The sequence below is a fragment of the Primulina huaijiensis genome, chromosome 2, assembly GCF_012295235.1.
Source record: "Primulina huaijiensis isolate GDHJ02 chromosome 2, ASM1229523v2, whole genome shotgun sequence".
Taxonomy (NCBI): domain Eukaryota; kingdom Viridiplantae; phylum Streptophyta; class Magnoliopsida; order Lamiales; family Gesneriaceae; genus Primulina; species Primulina huaijiensis.
Genome location: NC_133307.1, coordinates 23994770 through 24015529, shown reverse-complemented (window position 1 = coordinate 24015529; position 20760 = coordinate 23994770). Strand labels below are relative to the sequence as shown.

General features: G+C 31.8%; 4 protein-coding genes and 1 pseudogene across 10 annotated transcripts; 3 read left to right on the top strand and 2 right to left on the bottom strand.

Annotated features, from left to right (window-relative positions):
• The first annotated feature begins 5414 nt into the window (after nt 1-5414).
• Nucleotides 5415-8663, top strand: LOC140970776 (uncharacterized). Its single transcript, XM_073432674.1, has 9 exons — nt 5415-6402; nt 6538-6593; nt 6683-6765; nt 6944-7022; nt 7159-7269; nt 7786-7895; nt 8070-8153; nt 8276-8313; nt 8388-8663. Exons 1-9 carry the CDS (start codon nt 5472-5474, stop codon nt 8456-8458), a joined length of 1563 nt encoding a protein of 520 aa, XP_073288775.1. The 5' UTR covers nt 5415-5471; the 3' UTR covers nt 8459-8663.
• Nucleotides 8664-8933: 270 nt separating this feature from the next.
• LOC140970775 (uncharacterized) lies at nt 8934-12398 on the bottom strand. Of its 3 annotated transcripts, none has more exons than XM_073432673.1 (15): nt 12279-12398; nt 11914-12064; nt 11544-11655; nt 11304-11450; nt 10991-11095; nt 10694-10777; nt 10493-10608; nt 10308-10409; nt 10108-10221; nt 9950-10006; nt 9813-9879; nt 9583-9636; nt 9420-9494; nt 9296-9331; nt 8934-9223 (listed from the first exon to the last, which is right to left on the bottom strand). In XM_073432673.1, the coding sequence occupies exons 2-15, from the start codon at nt 11946-11948 to the stop codon at nt 9110-9112; spliced, it is 1218 nt and encodes a 405-aa protein (XP_073288774.1). In that variant the 5' UTR covers nt 11949-12064; nt 12279-12398; the 3' UTR covers nt 8934-9109. The 3 variants fall into 3 exon arrangements, with proteins under 3 accessions (XP_073288774.1, XP_073288773.1, XP_073288772.1); XM_073432672.1 differs by having other exon boundaries at nt 11914-12071; nt 12279-12396; XM_073432671.1 differs by lacking the exon at nt 12279-12398 and having other exon boundaries at nt 8935-9223; nt 11914-12272.
• A 528-nt stretch (nt 12399-12926) lies between these two features.
• Nucleotides 12927-14482, top strand: LOC140970773 (uncharacterized; annotated as a pseudogene).
• A 183-nt stretch (nt 14483-14665) lies between these two features.
• Nucleotides 14666-17087, bottom strand: LOC140970771 (ras-related protein RABB1b). Of its 5 annotated transcripts, XR_012174186.1 has the most exons (7): nt 16950-17087; nt 16693-16832; nt 15928-16010; nt 15554-15758; nt 15357-15425; nt 15083-15170; nt 14666-14956 (listed from the first exon to the last, which is right to left on the bottom strand). XR_012174186.1 is itself a non-coding variant. In XM_073432668.1 (6 exons), exons 1-6 carry the CDS (start codon nt 16993-16995, stop codon nt 15207-15209), a joined length of 552 nt encoding a protein of 183 aa, XP_073288769.1. In that variant the 5' UTR covers nt 16996-17087; the 3' UTR covers nt 14666-15206. The 5 variants fall into 5 exon arrangements, 3 of the variants coding, with proteins under 3 accessions (XP_073288769.1, XP_073288770.1, XP_073288768.1); XR_012174185.1 differs by having other exon boundaries at nt 15083-15425; XM_073432668.1 differs by having other exon boundaries at nt 14666-15215.
• Nucleotides 17088-17644: 557 nt separating this feature from the next.
• On the top strand, nt 17645-20698 carry LOC140970772 (28 kDa ribonucleoprotein, chloroplastic-like). The gene is made up of 4 exons (XM_073432670.1): nt 17645-18146; nt 19140-19241; nt 19965-20249; nt 20520-20698. The coding sequence occupies exons 1-4, from the start codon at nt 17766-17768 to the stop codon at nt 20580-20582; spliced, it is 831 nt and encodes a 276-aa protein (XP_073288771.1). The 5' UTR covers nt 17645-17765; the 3' UTR covers nt 20583-20698.
• The last annotated feature ends 62 nt before the right edge of the window (nt 20699-20760 follow it).

Here is a 20760-nt window from a genome sequence, read left to right as displayed (position 1 = left end):
ATGTAAATTAATTTAATTAATTAAAGTTTAGAAATAACTCATTATTGAATTATGAATTTTCTTTGGTATCTCATTTCAATTGTGAATTTATTTTGACACCCTTATTAATTATGAATTTATTATAAATATGTCACTTCAATCTCCATGTAAATTGATTTAATTAATTAAAATATATAAATATGTGATTTTATATGTGAATTTACATTTATCTCCTTATTCATTGTTTACTTTACATTAATTGCTTACTTTAAATGTGTCTTTTCTTTCTCTTTATTTATATTTTAAATATGTGTGATTATTAGTATTTAATTTTTTATGTCTACCCACATTATAATATGTTATTTTTATTTAATGATATCTTTTCATTATGTAAATTAGTATTTTGTTTTTTTTTTTGTCTATGCACATTATAATATGTTGTTTTCAATTCAATGATTTAGATTTTTTATTTATCTTTTCATTATGTAAATTAATTTAATTAATTAAAGTTTAGAAATAACTCATTATTGAATTATGAATTTTCTTTGGTATCTCATTTCAATTGTGAATTTATTTTGACACCCTTATTAATTATGAATTTATTATAAATATGTCACTTCAATCTCCATGTAAATTGATTTAATTAATTAAAATATATAAATATGTGATTTTATATGTGAATTTACATTTATCTCCTTATTCATTGTTTACTTTACATTAATTGCTTACTTTAAATGTGTCTTTTCTTTCTCTTTATTTATATTTTAAATATGTGTGATTATTAGTATTTAATTTTTTATGTCTACCCACATTATAATATGTTATTTTTATTTAATGATATCTTTTCATTATGTAAATTAGTATTTTGTTTTTTTTTATGTCTATGCACATTATAATATGTTGTTTTCAATTCAATGATTTAGATTTTTTATTTATCTTTTCATTATGTAAATTAATTTAATTAATTAAAGTTTAGAAATAACTCATTATTGAATTATGAATTTTCTTTGGTATCTCATTTCAATTGTGAATTTATTTTGACACCCTTATTAATTATGAATTTATTATAAATATGTCACTTCAATCTCCATGTAAATTGATTTAATTAATTAAAATATATAAATATGTGATTTTATATGTGAATTTACATTTATCTCCTTATTCATTGTTTACTTTACATTAATTGCTTACTTTAAATGTGTCTTTTCTTTCTCTTTATTTATATTTTAAATATGTGTGATTATTAGTATTTAATTTTTTATGTCTACCCACATTATAATATGTTATTTTTATTTAATGATATCTTTTCATTATGTAAATTAGTATTTTGTTTTTTTTTATGTCTATGCACATTATAATATGTTGTTTTCAATTCAATGATTTAGATTTTTTATTTATCTTTTCATTATGTAAATTAATTTAATTAATTAAAGTTTAGAAATAACTCATTATTGAATTATGAATTTTCTTTGGTATCTCATTTCAATTGTGAATTTATTTTGACACCCTTATTAATTATGAATTTATTATAAATATGTCACTTCAATCTCCATGTAAATTGATTTAATTAATTAAAATATATAAATATGTGATTTTATATGTGAATTTACATTTATCTCCTTATTCATTGTTTACTTTACATTAATTGCTTACTTTAAATGTGTCTTTTCTTTCTCTTTATTTATATTTTAAATATGTGTGATTATTAGTATTTAATTTTTTATGTCTACCCACATTATAATATGTTATTTTTATTTAATGATATCTTTTCATTATGTAAATTAGTATTTTGTTTTTTTTTATGTCTATGCACATTATAATATGTTGTTTTCAATTCAATGATTTAGATTTTTTATTTATCTTTTCATTATGTAAATTAATTTAATTAATTAAAGTTTAGAAATAACTCATTATTGAATTATGAATTTTCTTTGGTATCTCATTTCAATTGTGAATTTATTTTGACACCCTTATTAATTATGAATTTATTATAAATATGTCACTTCAATCTCCATGTAAATTGATTTAATTAATTAAAATATATAAATATGTGATTTTATATGTGAATTTACATTTATCTCCTTATTCATTGTTTACTTTACATTAATTGCTTACTTTAAATGTGTCTTTTCTTTCTCTTTATTTATATTTTAAATATGTGTGATTATTAGTATTTAATTTTTTATGTCTACCCACATTATAATATGTTATTTTTATTTAATGATATCTTTTCATTATGTAAATTAGTATTTTGTTTTTTTTTATGTCTATGCACATTATAATATGTTGTTTTCAATTCAATGATTTAGATTTTTTATTTATCTTTTCATTATGTAAATTAATTTAATTAATTAAAGTTTAGAAATAACTCATTATTGAATTATGAATTTTCTTTGGTATCTCATTTCAATTGTGAATTTATTTTGACACCCTTATTAATTATGAATTTATTATAAATATGTCACTTCAATCTCCATGTAAATTGATTTAATTAATTAAAATATATAAATATGTGATTTTATATGTGAATTTACATTTATCTCCTTATTCATTGTTTACTTTACATTAATTGCTTACTTTAAATGTGTCTTTTCTTTCTCTTTATTTATATTTTAAATATGTGTGATTATTAGTATTTAATTTTTTATGTCTACCCACATTATAATATGTTATTTTTATTTAATGATATCTTTTCATTATGTAAATTAGTATTTTGTTTTTTTTTATGTCTATGCACATTATAATATGTTGTTTTCAATTCAATGATTTAGATTTTTTATTTATCTTTTCATTATGTAAATTAATTTAATTAATTAAAGTTTAGAAATAACTCATTATTGAATTATGAATTTTCTTTGGTATCTCATTTCAATTGTGAATTTATTTTGACACCCTTATTAATTATGAATTTATTATAAATATGTCACTTCAATCTCCATGTAAATTGATTTAATTAATTAAAATATATAAATATGTGATTTTATATGTGAATTTACATTTATCTCCTTATTCATTGTTTACTTTACATTAATTGCTTACTTTAAATGTGTCTTTTCTTTCTCTTTATTTATATTTTAAATATGTGTGATTATTAGTATTTAATTTTTTATGTCTACCCACATTATAATATGTTATTTTTATTTAATGATATCTTTTCATTATGTAAATTAGTATTTTGTTTTTTTTTATGTCTATGCACATTATAATATGTTGTTTTCAATTCAATGATTTAGATTTTTTATTTATCTTTTCATTATGTAAATTAATTTAATTAATTAAAGTTTAGAAATAACTCATTATTGAATTATGAATTTTCTTTGGTATCTCATTTCAATTGTGAATTTATTTTGACACCCTTATTAATTATGAATTTATTATAAATATGTCACTTCAATCTCCATGTAAATTGATTTAATTAATTAAAATATATAAATATGTGATTTTATATGTGAATTTACATTTATCTCCTTATTCATTGTTTACTTTACATTAATTGCTTACTTTAAATGTGTCTTTTCTTTCTCTTTATTTATATTTTAAATATGTGTGATTATTAGTATTTAATTTTTTATGTCTACCCACATTATAATATGTTATTTTTATTTAATGATATCTTTTCATTATGTAAATTAGTATTTTGTTTTTTTTTATGTCTATGCACATTATAATATGTTGTTTTCAATTCAATGATTTAGATTTTTTATTTATCTTTTCATTATGTAAATTAATTTAATTAATTAAAGTTTAGAAATAACTCATTATTGAATTATGAATTTTCTTTGGTATCTCATTTCAATTGTGAATTTATTTTGACACCCTTATTAATTATGAATTTATTATAAATATGTCACTTCAATCTCCATGTAAATTGATTTAATTAATTAAAATATATAAATATGTGATTTTATATGTGAATTTACATTTATCTCCTTATTCATTGTTTACTTTACATTAATTGCTTACTTTAAATGTGTCTTTTCTTTCTCTTTATTTATATTTTAAATATGTGTGATTATTAGTATTTAATTTTTTATGTCTACCCACATTATAATATGTTATTTTTATTTAATGATATCTTTTCATTATGTAAATTAGTATTTTGTTTTTTTTTATGTCTATGCACATTATAATATGTTGTTTTCAATTCAATGATTTAGATTTTTTATTTATCTTTTCATTATGTAAATTAATTTAATTAATTAAAGTTTAGAAATAACTCATTATTGAATTATGAATTTTCTTTGGTATCTCATTTCAATTGTGAATTTATTTTGACACCCTTATTAATTATGAATTTATTATAAATATGTCACTTCAATCTCCATGTAAATTGATTTAATTAATTAAAATATATAAATATGTGATTTTATATGTGAATTTACATTTATCTCCTTATTCATTGTTTACTTTACATTAATTGCTTACTTTAAATGTGTCTTTTCTTTCTCTTTATTTATATTTTAAATATGTGTGATTATTAGTATTTAATTTTTTATGTCTACCCACATTATAATATGTTATTTTTATTTAATGATATCTTTTCATTATGTAAATTAGTATTTTGTTTTTTTTTATGTCTATGCACATTATAATATGTTGTTTTCAATTCAATGATTTAGATTTTTTATTTATCTTTTCATTATGTAAATTAATTTAATTAATTAAAGTTTAGAAATAACTCATTATTGAATTATGAATTTTCTTTGGTATCTCATTTCAATTGTGAATTTATTTTGACACCCTTATTAATTATGAATTTATTATAAATATGTCACTTCAATCTCCATGTAAATTGATTTAATTAATTAAAATATATAAATATGTGATTTTATATGTGAATTTACATTTATCTCCTTATTCATTGTTTACTTTACATTAATTGCTTACTTTAAATGTGTCTTTTCTTTCTCTTTATTTATATTTTAAATATGTGTGATTATTAGTATTTAATTTTTTATGTCTACCCACATTATAATATGTTATTTTTATTTAATGATATCTTTTCATTATGTANTGTGCGTTGCACGTGCATTATTTCTAGTATAATCAAATGTATGAAATCTGAAATTTATCTTATCAAATAAATTGATTCACACACAAATTTATGAAACATATATAATAATTAGAGAAGTTGATGTAACCCAAAAGTTATGATGATTTGATTTTCTGAAACCATGAACAAATCGGTTAATATGTCCAGATTTCTCTCGTTCGTAATAACTCTTTCGTTGCTTAAATCAGCACATAGGAAGAAGCTGAGGAGAACGAGAAAATATAATCGAAAGGGAATAAAACCCTTTTCTAGGAAAAGAAATGAAATAATAATAATAATAATAATAATAATAATAATAATAATAATANGAAAATAGAATGGTTTGAGGGGTAAAATGTAATTAACCAAAAGTTTACACTGGTGCTAATATGAAAAACCTGTTAATCTTCCGAGGCAGAAAGAAGCCAGTGTAGGCTGAGCTTTAACAAGCGATGTAAAAATGGCGAAGTGCTTGCACTTTTTCGGCCGCTCACATCTACAGCTCCTGCACCTCCACCTCCCCCGCCCTAAGCCCATGTATTCTTTATGCCCCCGCTCAATTCTTGGAAGCCCATTGAAGCTATCATTCCCGCGACTCTTCTCACTAACTGCCACTCCTTACCCATACCAATACGATATGATTATCTCCCGCCCAGCTAATCCTCCGGCGAACCCCACTCGCCGCCGTCGACCCAATTCACCGAAATCCATACCGAAAGATTCGGAACCTGACCAAGACATGGGCTTCGACGAATGGGTTGATAAAAAGCTGTCTCACGAGAAGGGCGATGGTAAGGGAGAGGTTTCAATCGACAAAGCTAAAAGGAAGTACTATAACAAAAGGAGGAAAAGGATGTACGGAGAATCGGATTCGGATGAGGAGAATGGACACCGGGGTAATCAGAGTGATTATATTGAATTGAAGCAAGAGGTGGTGGAGCTTCGGACATTGCATAAAAGGGAAGAGGAGTTGTATTTCTATGACGCGTTTGCTTATCCCTGGGAGAAAAACAAGCATTACAAGATGGTATATCAATTGGAGAAGAAGTATTTTCCCGATCAGTGTTTCGATAAGGCGTTTCTCCAGCCGGGAGAATCGAATCCCAAGAAGGAGAAGAAGAAGATGTCGAAATCACAAGTGGAAGCGGCAAACGAGGATGATAGAGGATTGGTGTTTTTTGAGGACAACGACAAGGAAGCAAATGATGTAAAGGTTGAGGATATCACAGAGAAGAAAGTAGAGGACTTCTTCAAGTGTTTGAAGAAATTCCCCAATGAAAATGATGGAGATATAGTTATTCCAGAGCCGTTTCTTTCAACGAGAAGTGTTGGTCTTCCGCCTAAATGGGATGGTCCAAATGGGACTGTGGTTTTGGTGAACAAGCCTAAAGGTGAATTTTTGTGTCTGCGATATCTTCTAAGTGTTGAAGTTATTATGAAGTAGACCAAATTGTTCTCTAGTTTAGCTGATTTTAAAAGAAAATAGAAAAGAAGAAAACTATCAATCTGATAATCAGTGTAAACAGGGTGGACTTCATTTACGGTTTGTGGAAAGCTTCGACGCCTCGTCCAAGTGAAAAAGGTGATTATTTAGACTTTATCAAGTAGTTCATATGTTCTTACACACTGCTCTTAATACTTGAGACTTCACAAAAGGTTTACCTATGGTAGGTGGGGCATGCTGGAACTCTAGATCCTATGGCTACGGGTTTATTGATTGTATGCGTTGGTAAAGCCACCAAGTTTGTTGAAAGGTGAACAACAGCATGAGTATCAAGATCTGTCATATGTGGATATTAGATTTGTTCTCTAATTTTTAATTTTTTAAATTAAGCTTTCATATAATTTTGTGTACTACATGTGTTGATAGAAGACTTTTTTTAGTGACTAGGTATATGTGATTTCTTTTAAATATCGACATTTAACTTACAGATACCAAGGCATGATAAAGGGATATAGTGGAATCTTCCGTTTAGGAGAAGCTACTTCAACTTGGGATGCTGATTCACCGGTGTGTTCATTATATTCTGTTTTATGTTTCACAAGTTCATAACTTTTGTCTTCTGTTTTCCATTGAACGTGCTAGTGAACAAAACATTAGGACATTGCGTTTTTGTCTTGAAACGTGAAAATATGTGATTAATCAGGTCATCCAACGCGAGCCTTGGGAACACATCAAGGATGATGACATAAAGAAAAGTGCCGCATCCTTTTGTGGAGAAACATGGCAAGTCCCTCCGATGTTCTCCGCTATTAAAGTATGATGTATTCCACAACAGCTTTTAGGTGCTGAGCATTACAATCTGTAATATATGATGATTTTATATAAGTTCTGTTGATTATATAATAACATTTTTGTTTGTGTTTTTGTGTGCTATGTAGCTTGACAATAAATATAAGTAATTCTAAAAGTTTTGACATAAGGAATATGCATGTTCTTGGAACACATATATTAAAAATCTAAATGATTATGCTCGAAACCTGAAAAGAATATGTGCCAATAACCTTATGAAATTGTTTTGGAGTAAAATCTGCAAGGAATTCTTTACGGTACACTTTTTTTGCATGTGTGCGAAAGAAAAATAATTTTAATAACATTCTGTATTTTCTCATTGAATCGAAACATAATCCATGTGGGAGAACGAACTATCCTTTCTCTGAAGCGAACACGAGTCCTTTTAAAATTACTAACATTTTTTGGTATCAAGAGCCTCAAAATCCAACAATACCATATTCTTTGGAAGCTTTAATCTGATATGGTCCCTATCTGGTAGGTTGGTGGAGAAAGGATGTATGAGAAAGCCAGAAAAGGAGAAAGTATTGAACTTTCACCAAGAAGGATTTCAGTATTCCAGTTTGACGTTGAAAGGAGCTTGGAAGATAGGTTACATGAGTGGATTCCGTTCTGTTTTTCCCGCATTTTAAATTATCATTACGTGCATTATTTTAGTGCTTCTCATGTTTTAAACACTGTGTTACACCCATAAGTTAATTATCTTCATTCTGCTAATAAAACTACTTATTTCTTCTTGCTTACAAATGTATATTATGAATTCAGGCAAAATGTGGTTTTCCGGGTAACTTGCTCAAAAGGAACATACATTCGATCTCTTTGTGCTGATTTTGGGAAGGCTCTGGGAAGGTAGCATACATAAAACAGCATTCTTTGACCTTGTTAGCTTTCAGTATTTTAGTAAATCTTCATTTGTCGACGTTTAGAATCAAATTGGAATTCAACTTTCTGTTACTTTTTCCTACTTGCAGCTGTGCACACTTGACTGCCTTGCGCAGAGATTCCATTGGTAAGGTTCTTTACTTAATATCATTCTTTATTTTGCTATGTGTTTGGCTAATTGATTCTTTCTTCGTCTGTCAGGAGAGTATTCGGCGGACAGTGCGTGGGAATTTCAAGAGTTGGAAGAAGCCATTACAAAAGAGTATTTATAGTTTCTTGAAATCTTTTGCTAGAAAAAGAATGCACGGTGGAATGAGAAGTGTACCATATTTATTGGCCTTTTCTATAGATATGCATTTTTTGCTGCAACTTGTTCACTCAATCTTGTGCTTATTGTTGCAAGTATTGGGATTTGTACTTCACTTTTGCCTCGTTATTTTCCTTGAATCCTGATCAAATCTGTCATTTTGAATTTTCCTTGTTCGTGTTTTTATACAAATGTTTTTAACCACCAAAGACAAAAATAAACACACCCAAGAATAATTTTATTCCACTTTCGTAATTTTCGAAATCAATACATTTTATTATTATATTATTATATTTTAATTTCATTTATTTATAAAATCTTATGCATCATTAATCAAAATATTTAAATATATGATGACATGTATCATGTAATAAAAATCACTTTAAAAATAAAATTATATATAATATTGTATTTTAAAATATATACGTTTAAATGTTTTCTGTAAAACCATTTAATAGATCATCAGGACTTGAACTTGGGACCCAAATAGTGGGTACAATGACACTAATGGCTTCTCTACAGTAAATGTCGGGAAAGGAATCAAGAATTTAAGAATATGGCATTTTTTATTAATAGATTAGATTGTTGTCAAAAAATGAGTTAAATCAAAAGCCTTCTACCGAGTAGTGGAGTTGGGTGGATCAACTCCCATCTCTTCGTAATACCCTTTTTCTGCAGCTGACATTCGTTCCTGAAATATTGTCCATTCATTTCTACACCTCTCCCGTACCTAAACCCAAAATTTTATGACTATCAAATGAGCAAGTCACAAAGCATAGGATTTGTTAAATTCATCACATACCCCTTCCCATGCTGCCTTCCCATTCTCTGCCTTACCCTAAACAACGAACAAAACCCGAAATAAGAAATTTCGGAAACAAAATATAGGAGGAACCAAACATTGAGACTTCACATGTCACATGTACCTGATTTCCTAGTGAAGGGACACTTTGGTGCTCTATCCATTGAGCATCCACGACTCCTATTTTTTCATGAGGGGGCTGTGCTCATGAAAGATCAACGATGCATATTTGTTATTTTCTGAGCAAAGATGGCCATGGATTTCAATGCATATAACTAAACACATACCTCAACACATTTCCTGAGAGCAAAATCAAGCCCCCATCCGTGGACCAAGTCATTCTGTACCAATGCCATAAATAATTTATATTTCAACATACACCCGCGCAAAGAAAGCTATTCAATATTTTTAACCTTTTGCTCCTTCTTTGTTTCTTTCCTTTCTGTTCTTTTTTCTTTTCCGTGGGAGAACTTGTCTCATGCTAGAAATAAAGAAAATTGGAGCAACAATTTCATACCTGGATCATATGCCAGACACAGCGCCATGCATTACGAGAAAACACAGGTGCCATGATCTCAACAAATCTAGGGAAAAAAAACACCCTATTGAGTTCTATTTACAGCAGTAATCGTGATTATTAATTCATGTACATACGCTGCACAGGGTGGTAAATGTGGATCTTCACACCAGCCTGGTCTCTCTTCTGTATCTCTGTGAATACAAGCGATTATATTGCTAGTGTTTTCTCACAACAACAACCCATTACAGAAAGCAATCAATAAAGATCCGAAGAAGAGTCTACTTATTCATACTTGTGAACTTCGATTTCTCCTCGCTTTCTTGTCATCTGCCATGTCATTCCGCTATCAGGGGACAAACCAGGCTGTGAAATATCTAAACCATGCTTCTTCACGAGTTTTATGTATCTGTCAGTCACACAGGCCATTGAATTTGTAAATAGTTCTGCTTTAAAATATTTGTGATACAGAAGGATATCAACTGATCTACTCACTCTTCTGGATCAAAGTTCTCCACCCCTAAGTCTTCATCCCAGATAAAAATATAATCATAAGGAGCCACAATGTCAGGGTGTAAAAAGCGCTTGGCATACCACCTTGCAAGATGTAGAGTAAACCATATTACGTCTGTCACAAACTATACAAACAGACATATCGCAGAAAATTCCTTTATAATTACCATTTAGCCTGCTTCTGGACACTCACATGGATAGCTCGTTGTGACCATTCAAATTCACTCCATTCGCTTGTCCGGCCATCATAATGAAACAACAAGATCGTAAAGTTTTCTGTCAACTGTACAACTTTGTCAATCAAAGAAACCACACAGATACAAGGAAAACGATACTTGGCTGGAGGAACACACGAAATCTTCAGTTACCTTCTTCACTGCAGCATCGATGTTTTTCTTCTGATCGAAGCCAACAGTAAAGGTCATAAGATACTTCGGTTTTATGATTAAGTCCTGGTATGAGATATTTCGATTCAAAATCCATGGACAACTATAAGAATGGTAATTTTACAAGAATAAATACCTCACAAAAAATTATCTGGTGTCATTTATGCCGATAGATATTTATTTTGTAAGAAACATAAATGGGTTCACATCATTCCCGCTTTCTTTATTATTCAAGCAAATAACACGAAAATGCAAGAAATTATGGCAAAGCTCACACACCTCACCAGGATTACCATACAATCTGTGCATATAATAGTCAGACTCAAGGACAATGATTCCCGGGGGTAGTCTTTCAGCACCTCGGGGATTGGTAGGGACCCAAATCTGCTAGAAGTAATTAAAAAATAAGCTAATGGAGGAAAGCGGGAAATGAACTTCACCATCTGTTTACGCCTCACAGCTTTTATAATTGTGGTTCCATCCAATACTCCAACTTTATAATTCTAAAAGAAGATTACAGTAGAGACTGGAGAAGGGTGTTCAAAACACAAATTTTCGAACTAGACGACTTGCATAAAAAACAAGTGCTTGCCTTGGCATTGTTAAATTTGTGTGAAACGCCTCCATTGCCTCTGAGAAAAGACCAAACATTTAACAGCGCATGTGTCGAGAGACCAGAGTACTTTTCCTCAATGTCAGTAAGGTCGATGGAAGGAAGAATTCCCGAAGGTAGATGCACCTAAAAAATATCAAGTTATGCAACAGAATAGTCTTGGCAAGTCCTTTGCCATGACGGTAAGAAATTAATCGCAACAAGAATCAAGTCACCTGCCTTTGTCCATGAAAACATTGGAAAAGATGCCCCTAAGAAAAAGCCGAATATAAGCCCCACAAAAGTCATCACAATCAACCTCATTGTTTCATTTGTTCTTCTCATACTCAAGCTGCAGCAGAGACAAGAAACTATATAACCATTCTTGAACTGAATTAATAGCTCAATTACCCAAATTCAGAGAGAGAGAGAGAGAGAGAGAGAGAGAGAGAGAGAGAGAGAGAGAGAGAGAGAGAGAGTTCCAGACCAGAGGAATCGTTGCACTTTTAAATGCACTGAGACTTCACATTTTTTTTGTTGATAAATAATGTGCAAAAATCGAAACTTATATAGCGGCTAATCGCCCTGATTGATGTATGAACTTCTTTACCTGGAAATATTGGTCCTTCGCCTGGGAGTACTCATATTAATCCTCAGCTTTGATGCAAGATGGTCAAGCAATTTCTACTCAGCGTACCAATAATGAAGGCTTCGTTTTTTAAAGAATCAAGCACTCATTCTCAGAAATTTATCAATCGAACCTGAAACCTAGAAAATAATTTAAAATCCAAGGGAAAAAATAAAACAAAATGAATCACAGCTCCTGATGCATCAACCGCAAAATCAGGAAAACCCGTTCCGAAGCTTGAATCACCCATTGCTAAATCTAAAACGGTTCCTCGGACAGCTCAACAAAACCCAAGATTTAATGAACCAAAATAGGGAATTGAAAACGTGCGAGACATCGACTTTTACCTTTTCGGATGAGAAATTTCAAAAGCTAAATCCCCTTTTCAATCCAATCCGATTATTTCTCGTTACGTACGTACAATGTGTGGGCTCATGTACAAATTGGAAAGGGTTGTCAGTGACAAGTGGCACTCAATATGATGAAAATGGAAGTCAGATTCAGATTAATTATTTATTTATTGAACAAAAAAATCCTGGCGGGTCCCACTCTTCATTCTAGATTTTGTTCTATATTATTATTATTATTATTATTATTATTATTATTATTATAAATAATAATAATACATTAACAATAAATCTTTTTATTTGCGTATCGAATTAGGTTACAAACAATTTATAAGTTATTGATAATTTTGAAAGTAGTTGTATGTTTATGATTTTCTTACATAATTATAAGTGCAAAAAGAGATTAATCTTAGAGTTCTTGGTTAATAATATAGTATTTAGTATTAGATAAATATTATTAATTTTTATTTTCATATGATTTATTATTACTANACGAGAGTTTTTTTTAATTATCAACAATAAGAAAAAAGATTATTTAATATTTTTGTAAGTTTAATTGATATTTTTTATAATTTAATTAAAAACCCGCATATAACTGCCTGACGTTTGTTATTTTTTTAAAATTTAATTTAATTTAATTTCTGGAGTATGAGGAAGAAGAAAGGAGCAGCAAACCCTAACACTACCACCGAGCAGAAGGAAGGCTTCAATTTACTCGGTTCCCCGACTTTCCAGCCACTTGAAAATGGCCGGCTTAAATGCGTTGAGACTGGTCACGAGCTGCCGGCTCACTCCAGGGACTCTTACTCGCTGTCCAAGCACTGCCGTTTGGGCCTTATCGACTCCGCCGTCGCCGGTAATAAGCCCCCTCTCAACTTGTTCCGCCAGGACCCAGTTGCTCGGTAATGCTTCCTCTTTGTCTTCTTAGACTGCTTGATTTGAAATTGGGAGCGTTTGTGGATTGTGATTGCATAGAATATTGTTTGGATTAACTTTCAAGGGACAGATTTTACATATTAATTTGGAATGGTGCTAATAGCAGGGATTTGAATTCATAGAACCGGAACTGGAAATAGAATCACGCTTAAAGCTCTTCGGGGCTTTTGTTCTATGAGCTCGGTTATAGAATTAGGAATCCAAACTCAAGACCATGGGATTTGAATATATTTATTTTTGTATATATTATCAAAGCGTGTAATTTCTTATACCATCCAAACACACCATTAAGTGTTGCATGCCTCTTTTTGTTGTTGCAGATCGAAGGTAATCTGCAAACTAACCGGAGTAATCATCAACAAATTGGAGGAGCATATATGGAAGCATATAAATGGAAAGCGTTTCCTCAGCTTGTTAGGTTTGTCTGATTTGCAGTTTTGCTTAAAGAACTAGTGAATTACGGAAATTTTGTTTAAGCAGAGAATATGTTCGAAGGATTGATTTTTGTGCGTGATTTGTGCATTGATGTATAAACAGAGAAAAAGGAGGCTGAAAAAGAAATGCAAAACGGGGCGAAGAGGAAGTGCGATGAGGAAAAAGAGGAGAAGAAGAATGAAGATGATAAGTTGAAGAAGAAGAAAAAGAACGATTTGGAGGAAACTACTGATGAAAAAGAACGAATTGTGTGATATTAGGATAGGTACACTTCCCTTGCATTGCATATGTGACGACATTTCTGTACATGAATTGTATATGATGAAATTATTATATGGAGCAGATGCTGGAGCCGAAGAGGCTAATTACGAAGCTGGGAGCTTTCCAAACGGTATGTTCAATATTCAACTACACTTTTGTTTCAGTTTACCTTGGACTTGGAGATAGCTTTTGTTATGCCATGCTAAACCTGGGTTTTATTTCTCTGCAGGACCAAGCGGATGTCCCTATAAATCGGACCTAGTAGCTTTGCCTCAAGGAAGAAGAAGAAGAAAAAGAAACTCAACGCTAAATCATTAATAATCTAGGCTATGGGCTCCAAATCCCAGTGAGAAATTTCGACTATACAATTGAAAGTATGCCTTTCCAGAAATCCACAATGGAGTTTTGATAGTGGAAAACGTGGTAAACCAGAAAGAAGTTCTGCATTGTTAGCGCTGTTTTTATTTTTTCGGGGGGGATTTTTTGTTAAAGCTAGTGATTCCCAAATTAATGTTTTTTTTTCGTACAATGACCATTTTCTGTATGGAGATTCATTAAATTTAAATACCAAAAATGGCTACCAAAATTCTATTTTTGTTATTTTATTTACCTTACTTTAAAAAATAAAAATAAAATTACTCCTGCTCTTCTTTTCCTTCCTCTGTTTCACGTTATAATTTTTAAATTGGAAGCTGCTTTTCGTATGTCCACTAGTTTTGAGAAGCCTAAGCTCAAGAAAACCATTACTAGCATGATGAGAAAATGAGTAACATTCATCTATATCACATATAGCAGCACCACAGGCATCTGGCTGGGTGCGGAAGTAAATCCATTATATTTTGCAATTCATACAAATTTCTAGCACTACGAGTATGAATACAACAGAAGTTCACCATAGTTGATTACAAATGCACAATACATTAATTCACAATTCTATATTAATCTATCTACAATTAATTGCAACATCCACCTCTTTGAGCAACTGCTCCATCTCTCCCTCCTGCCGGACCTTGAGGCCGCCCATACCCAATCTTGATGCCAGATGACTGCAGTTTCATCTCAAATGTTTAATCTTAGATAGATTTCCCAAAAAGCAAGTATAGAGACCAACTATCTAAGTCCCCCACAAAATGCATTTCATGATAATGATACTGATAATATTGAGTTCATACTGGTACAATTAGGTAGGTCTTCCACATGTGTATGCTGCTACAACAGAAGCCATAAGACTGCTACAATTCCATCAATTAATTAAAATTTCTGCAGATGCATTAAGGGATAGTCATATAAAAATGATCATTTATCCTGCAAGTTAAACAGATCGATGGCCAACGTTAAGTATTTTAGCAGCTTGAAACAAGGGGTAGCATTAAAGTGCTGTTAATATGGTTGTGCCAGATTATCTAATAACACCATTTAAGGCAGCATAAATATCTGGGCCCTTACCTCGTTAGATACATCAAAGACACCTTCCTGGATCTTCTGAAGTATCTTTGCCGCAGTCTTTGTGAATGCCTGTGACGAAGCACATACATTACATTACCTAGGTAAAAATGTGAGAAAAAATTGCCTAAAATGTAGGAGACTAGGAGCCCAATCAACAAACATGAGTTAATTAGATTGGATTTCGTTCAAAATAGCACCTCCTCCACGTTTTGTGCTGTTCTTGCAGATGCCTCCAAGAACAGAAGTCCATTTTCTTTGGCAAACTGTTCCCCCTCCTCTTTGCTAATAGCTCTTCTGCTAGCAAGATCACTTTTATTTCCTACAAGCATGATTGTCATATTTGGGTTCGCATGCTGCCGAGCATCTTCCAGCCAGCTTGCAAGATGATTAAATGTCTCTCTCCTAGACATTATAACATTCCCGAAATTAGAAAAAACACTAGTAAAGTAAAAGATTTGAACCCAAGCGTGTACACAAAACAAAATCAATCCCCTGCTCATTTGTAAGCATAGCATACGTTACCATGAGCTTGATGCAAGCATAAGATCAGTCCGTGGGAAAAATATGATACCTGGTGATGTCATAAACTAGAAGTGCACCAGCTGCTCCTCTGTAATAAGATCTAGTAATGGATCTAAAGGATTCTTGGCCAGCCTGGAAGAAGGAAAAGATCCTCAATCACATGCCATAAAACAAGAAATTTCATTGGGAAGAAGCTGTAATTCATTGTCAATAGGATTAACAAAAACAACAAATGAACAAAATGGGTGAATTTTTGTTAGATTTTGGATATAGGAGAATCGGGGCATGAGCAAAAACTTGAATTAGCATAAAGTAATTGTGAACTGAACATATTTAATGAAACTGTCACTAAAACTAATCTATTCAATCTTTCTGATTTCCGTGAGTTTGGAAGTCATCGAACAGCAAAACATATAGAAAATTGATGTATATAACCTACAAGCCATGAGATTCTTTACCAAATGCCTAACCTCTTGAGGACGAAAGGACTAGATTACCACATGATGCTTCATCCTATAGAATATTAACTTACATGAAACAAACTTTGGATGAGCTTAATTACACTAATCATTTTAAATTCACTTCAGTTAATTTTTTAAAAAAGAAAAAGAAAAAAAGGCACCATAATTTCCAACAAACGTACTGGTAACAACTCCGCGAAAGGAAACAAACAAAAAAATGAATCAGATTTCACTAGCGTTACAAAAACTTATGAACATCAGGAAAAAACAATCAATTCTAAAATCAGTATCAACACGAGAGAACACCAAAATCAAGAAAACAAGAATATAAGCAGAAATTCCGAAAGAATTACAGTATCCCAAATCTGAAGTTTTACGGGCCTTCCATCAATTGTCACCATACGAGCCCCAAACTCAACACCGATTGTGAGATCATGCACCGGCTGAAACCTCTTGTCCGTAAATTGCAAAAGCAAACACGATTTCCCCACTCCTACAACATTATTCCTCGCGTCAAAACAAACTTCCACACATTAATTAGCTCTCAGGGTTAAAACAACAAGTTGCTAGGGCTTCCACTGAAAATTTTGGAAAAAAACAGCCAGATTACCGGTGTCTCCGATGATTATGTACTTGAAAAGATAGTCGTACGACATTCTACTGATACGACGTCGTCAATACGTGCGGCAGGTTGCTGGTGATGAAAGATTTCTGTAGCTCTCCATTAGAAGGAAAGTGCGTATATATATATACAGCAATACTAAATAAATTCCGCAGGAGCTTAGGCGTGTTATTATATTTTTATTTTTTTTAACTTTCGAAATCGCTGTCGATCACTTTAATTTTATGCAAAAATTTGTGAGACGATTTTACGGGTAGTATTTTATGAGATAGATATCTTAATTGGATTATCCATGATAAGGTATTACTTTTTATGTAAGAGTATAACTTTTGATTGTGAATATCGGTAGGTTTGATCCGTCTCACAGATAAAGATTCGTGAGACTTTCTCACAAGAGATATACTCTTAATTTTAATATGATCTCGATAAATCGAAAAAATCGAAAATAACTTTTAATAATAAATTGTATTGAACAAATAATTTGTGACGTGCTAAAAAATCGAACTTAATTTTTAATAATAAATTACACTGAATAAGTCAGGTATAATGTGGGTCATGTATAAAGTGTTATGCAGATAGACTAAAATGAAAATGTCCATATGTATTCTTCAACTCCTCGGGGTAAAAAGGGTCCATGTATAAATGCTACAATTCGACAGACAAAATGGACCGGACTGTAGAATTTGCTAAACGAATCTATTGGACCCGGTCCAGTCCACCCCGAGAGTGAGCTCCCATTTTCCTGGCGATTATTGCGGTTCAAGATTTCTTATCTGCAAGTTTGCCCCGTCTGTCTCAGAGACGATGACGTCTGCAAATGCCCCTCATCTGAAATTGCTCGAATGCTGCGGTGCCACCACCGTGCGTAGAATTCATCTCACCACATCCACCCCACCCCCATCTCTCAGGCAAATCCACAGTTCCACGACATGGGTTTCACTCAAATCCAGGATTTTACCTTCAAAGATTGTCCCATTAGTTGCGCAGACTTCAGACTGGGCTCAACAAGAAGAGGAAGAGGGGGAGGAAGAGAGCGTGGAAAGTGATGGCGGAGGTTTGGAGGAGGATTCTTACTCCGAGCCTTCTGAGGATGCTAAGCTCTTCGTCGGGAATCTTCCCTATGATGTTGACAGTGAAAAATTGGCTCAGATGTTTGATCGAGCTGGTGTTGTGGAGATTTCTGAGGTATAAAGATTCTGCCTTTGAGCTTTATGTTGTTTATCGTGGCCTAGTTTTCCTTTTGAATTGCTATGGATTTTCTTAGTTTTTACTAGGCACGGATGCTAAAACCACACGTGAAAAATGGATGAGCTAAAATCTGTTAATGGTTTTAAATTGATAGCTGAAAAGCTTCTGACAAATTTCTCATGGTATGCGTGAACCTAAAGCCTCTGTGCATTAAATTGGGGGCAAAACCTGGAATAAGTTTAATAAAAAAATTATAGAATGTTGTTTTAAATTTGATTAAACATAAACATGTTTCACTTTATCCCTAAAAATATTTCAAATCTTGACGAGCAATCAAATATTTATGTTTTGTTATACTGAGAATAACTGTCACCTTTGAAAACTCTAACTTGGAGTAATTTTATGCATCAATGGAAAAAATGTTTGCACCAAAAAAAGGGCTTCATAGCTATCAATTTAAAACATAGGATGTTTAGCTTATCATTTTTTTCAAGCGGGCAGTAGATTGTCTATAATGGTATCGGGGTGTAGTATGTGCAATTTACCTATTTATTTGAGTTAAATTCTGCATGGATGAGCCTATCATAGACATCCCTTGATTAAAAAGAAAAAAATTAAATTTGATATTTGGTTTTTCGTAAAAACCCGATCTCGCTTTTTCAGTATGTGAAATTGCCCTCAAGCCATAGCATGGTGTTTGTGGATTCATTCCAAGAAATCTGAACTCTGGTGGCAAGAAAACCAATTTGGAACCTTGAACTCTTGGCCACCTGTGGGCATAATCCTTGCTATATTTCATTTTGATGGGACAGTAAAATTGAGTTGCAATTACAATATCTAGAAAACAGAATGTAGGTAGTAAAAAAATTTCAGAAGGATTGATGTGCTTAAAACATGTTATCTTTCTCGCTCTGTTCTATGGTTATGGAGGTGAACCTGTGGGTATCCTGAAAAAATTGAGTGTGCCCTTATAAGTTCATGTAAATGTAGGTTATTTATAATAGGCAGACAGATCAAAGTCGAGGATTTGGATTTGTGACTATGAGTACTGTGGAAGAAGCTGAAAAGGCTGTCGAGATGTTCAATGGTTATGTAAGTTTTTTTGATTGCTCATTGATTCGTTTTGTTTCCCCAATTTCCCACTAAGATTAGACATGGTGGGGCGTATGAACTTGGCAACTTGCTCTTGGCAGCTGTATCAAACTTTTGAAGCATCCTGCTTACATATACATATTCATGAAAAATTGCATTCTTTTGTCTATTATTGAAGTATTGAACATTAGCCCCAAGCATTCAAGTATTTGTCAAGTACTTGATTCTGTATGATTTTTTGATCTATTCAACATTCACCTAGTGGTTCCCTGGTAACTGGCAGACACTCTTTTGGTTTAATTACCTGTTGAGATAAATTTTAAAGTGGGTTTGGATATATAGGCACATTTGAATCAGTTCGATATTTGAATGAGGTAGTTAGAAAACAATATTATATTTTTTTAAAGAGATTGAAGTAGATGGGTAAGTATTTTTATTTTGTGCTTCTATTAAATCAGTAATATCTATTTCTTTTAAGCCTTGAAAAAGCCTTAGAAGCTCACCCAGATATAAAAAAACTAGTTAAAAGTGCTTCTTTTACAATAAAAGAATTATTTAAAAAAAGTTTTTGGCTTCCAATCACATTTTGAACTTCATATATCTGATTCTTTGAGAAGTTCTATACTCTCTTCATTGTATATGGGTTTTTATGTACTTAGTTTGGCGTGTTGATTTCTAGAAATGATTATTTCAAGTGATATAATGGATCCTGTTATGCTTTAGGATATAAATGGAAGAGTTCTAACCGTAAATAAGGCTGCACCTAGAGGTTCGCAGCCCGAAAGGAGTCCTAGACTCGTCGAGCGTGCTTCGTTCAGAATGTATGTTGGTAACTTGCCATGGCAAGTGGATAATGCTAAGCTGGAGGAGGTGTTTAGTGAACACGGAAAAGTGGTTGATGCTCGTGTGGTGTATGATCGAGAGACTGGTCGATCACGTGGATTTGGTTTCGTAACGATGTCATCTGAGACAGAACTCAATGACGCTATAGCTGCTCTAGATGGACAGGTAATTGTCTTGGTTCTCACATTTATGAGCATAAATTTGCTTTCAATTTTAAGTTTATACTTCTTGTAGTAAGAAAAATTATCTAAGATTAACATCTAAAAGTCCCTTCCAATGGAGCCCATTATATTGTGCTCAATCAAACTTCAGGGTTCAACCCTGTTTTGCATAACTCGATTAGCTCGCCTAGACATAACTAAATTGTAATTGACAATAAACTGTCATATGAAATTTAAAGCTTCTAACTTGGTCGAGTGTACTTCTGTGGTGCAGAGTTTGGGAGGCAGGGCAATTAGAGTGAATATTGCTGAGGAAAGGCCCAGACGCTCCTTCTGATTCAAATATTTTACACTTGGTTGGTACATAATTTGTGATTTTTTGCTCAATCAAACACCTTACGAGACTTGAATTTTAATTCCCTTTTACACCCTATTCCTTGCAAATAATAATAATCAATTCTCAATTGCATGCCAAAGATGTATCTCTCACATGGCATGCAATTGACATATATATA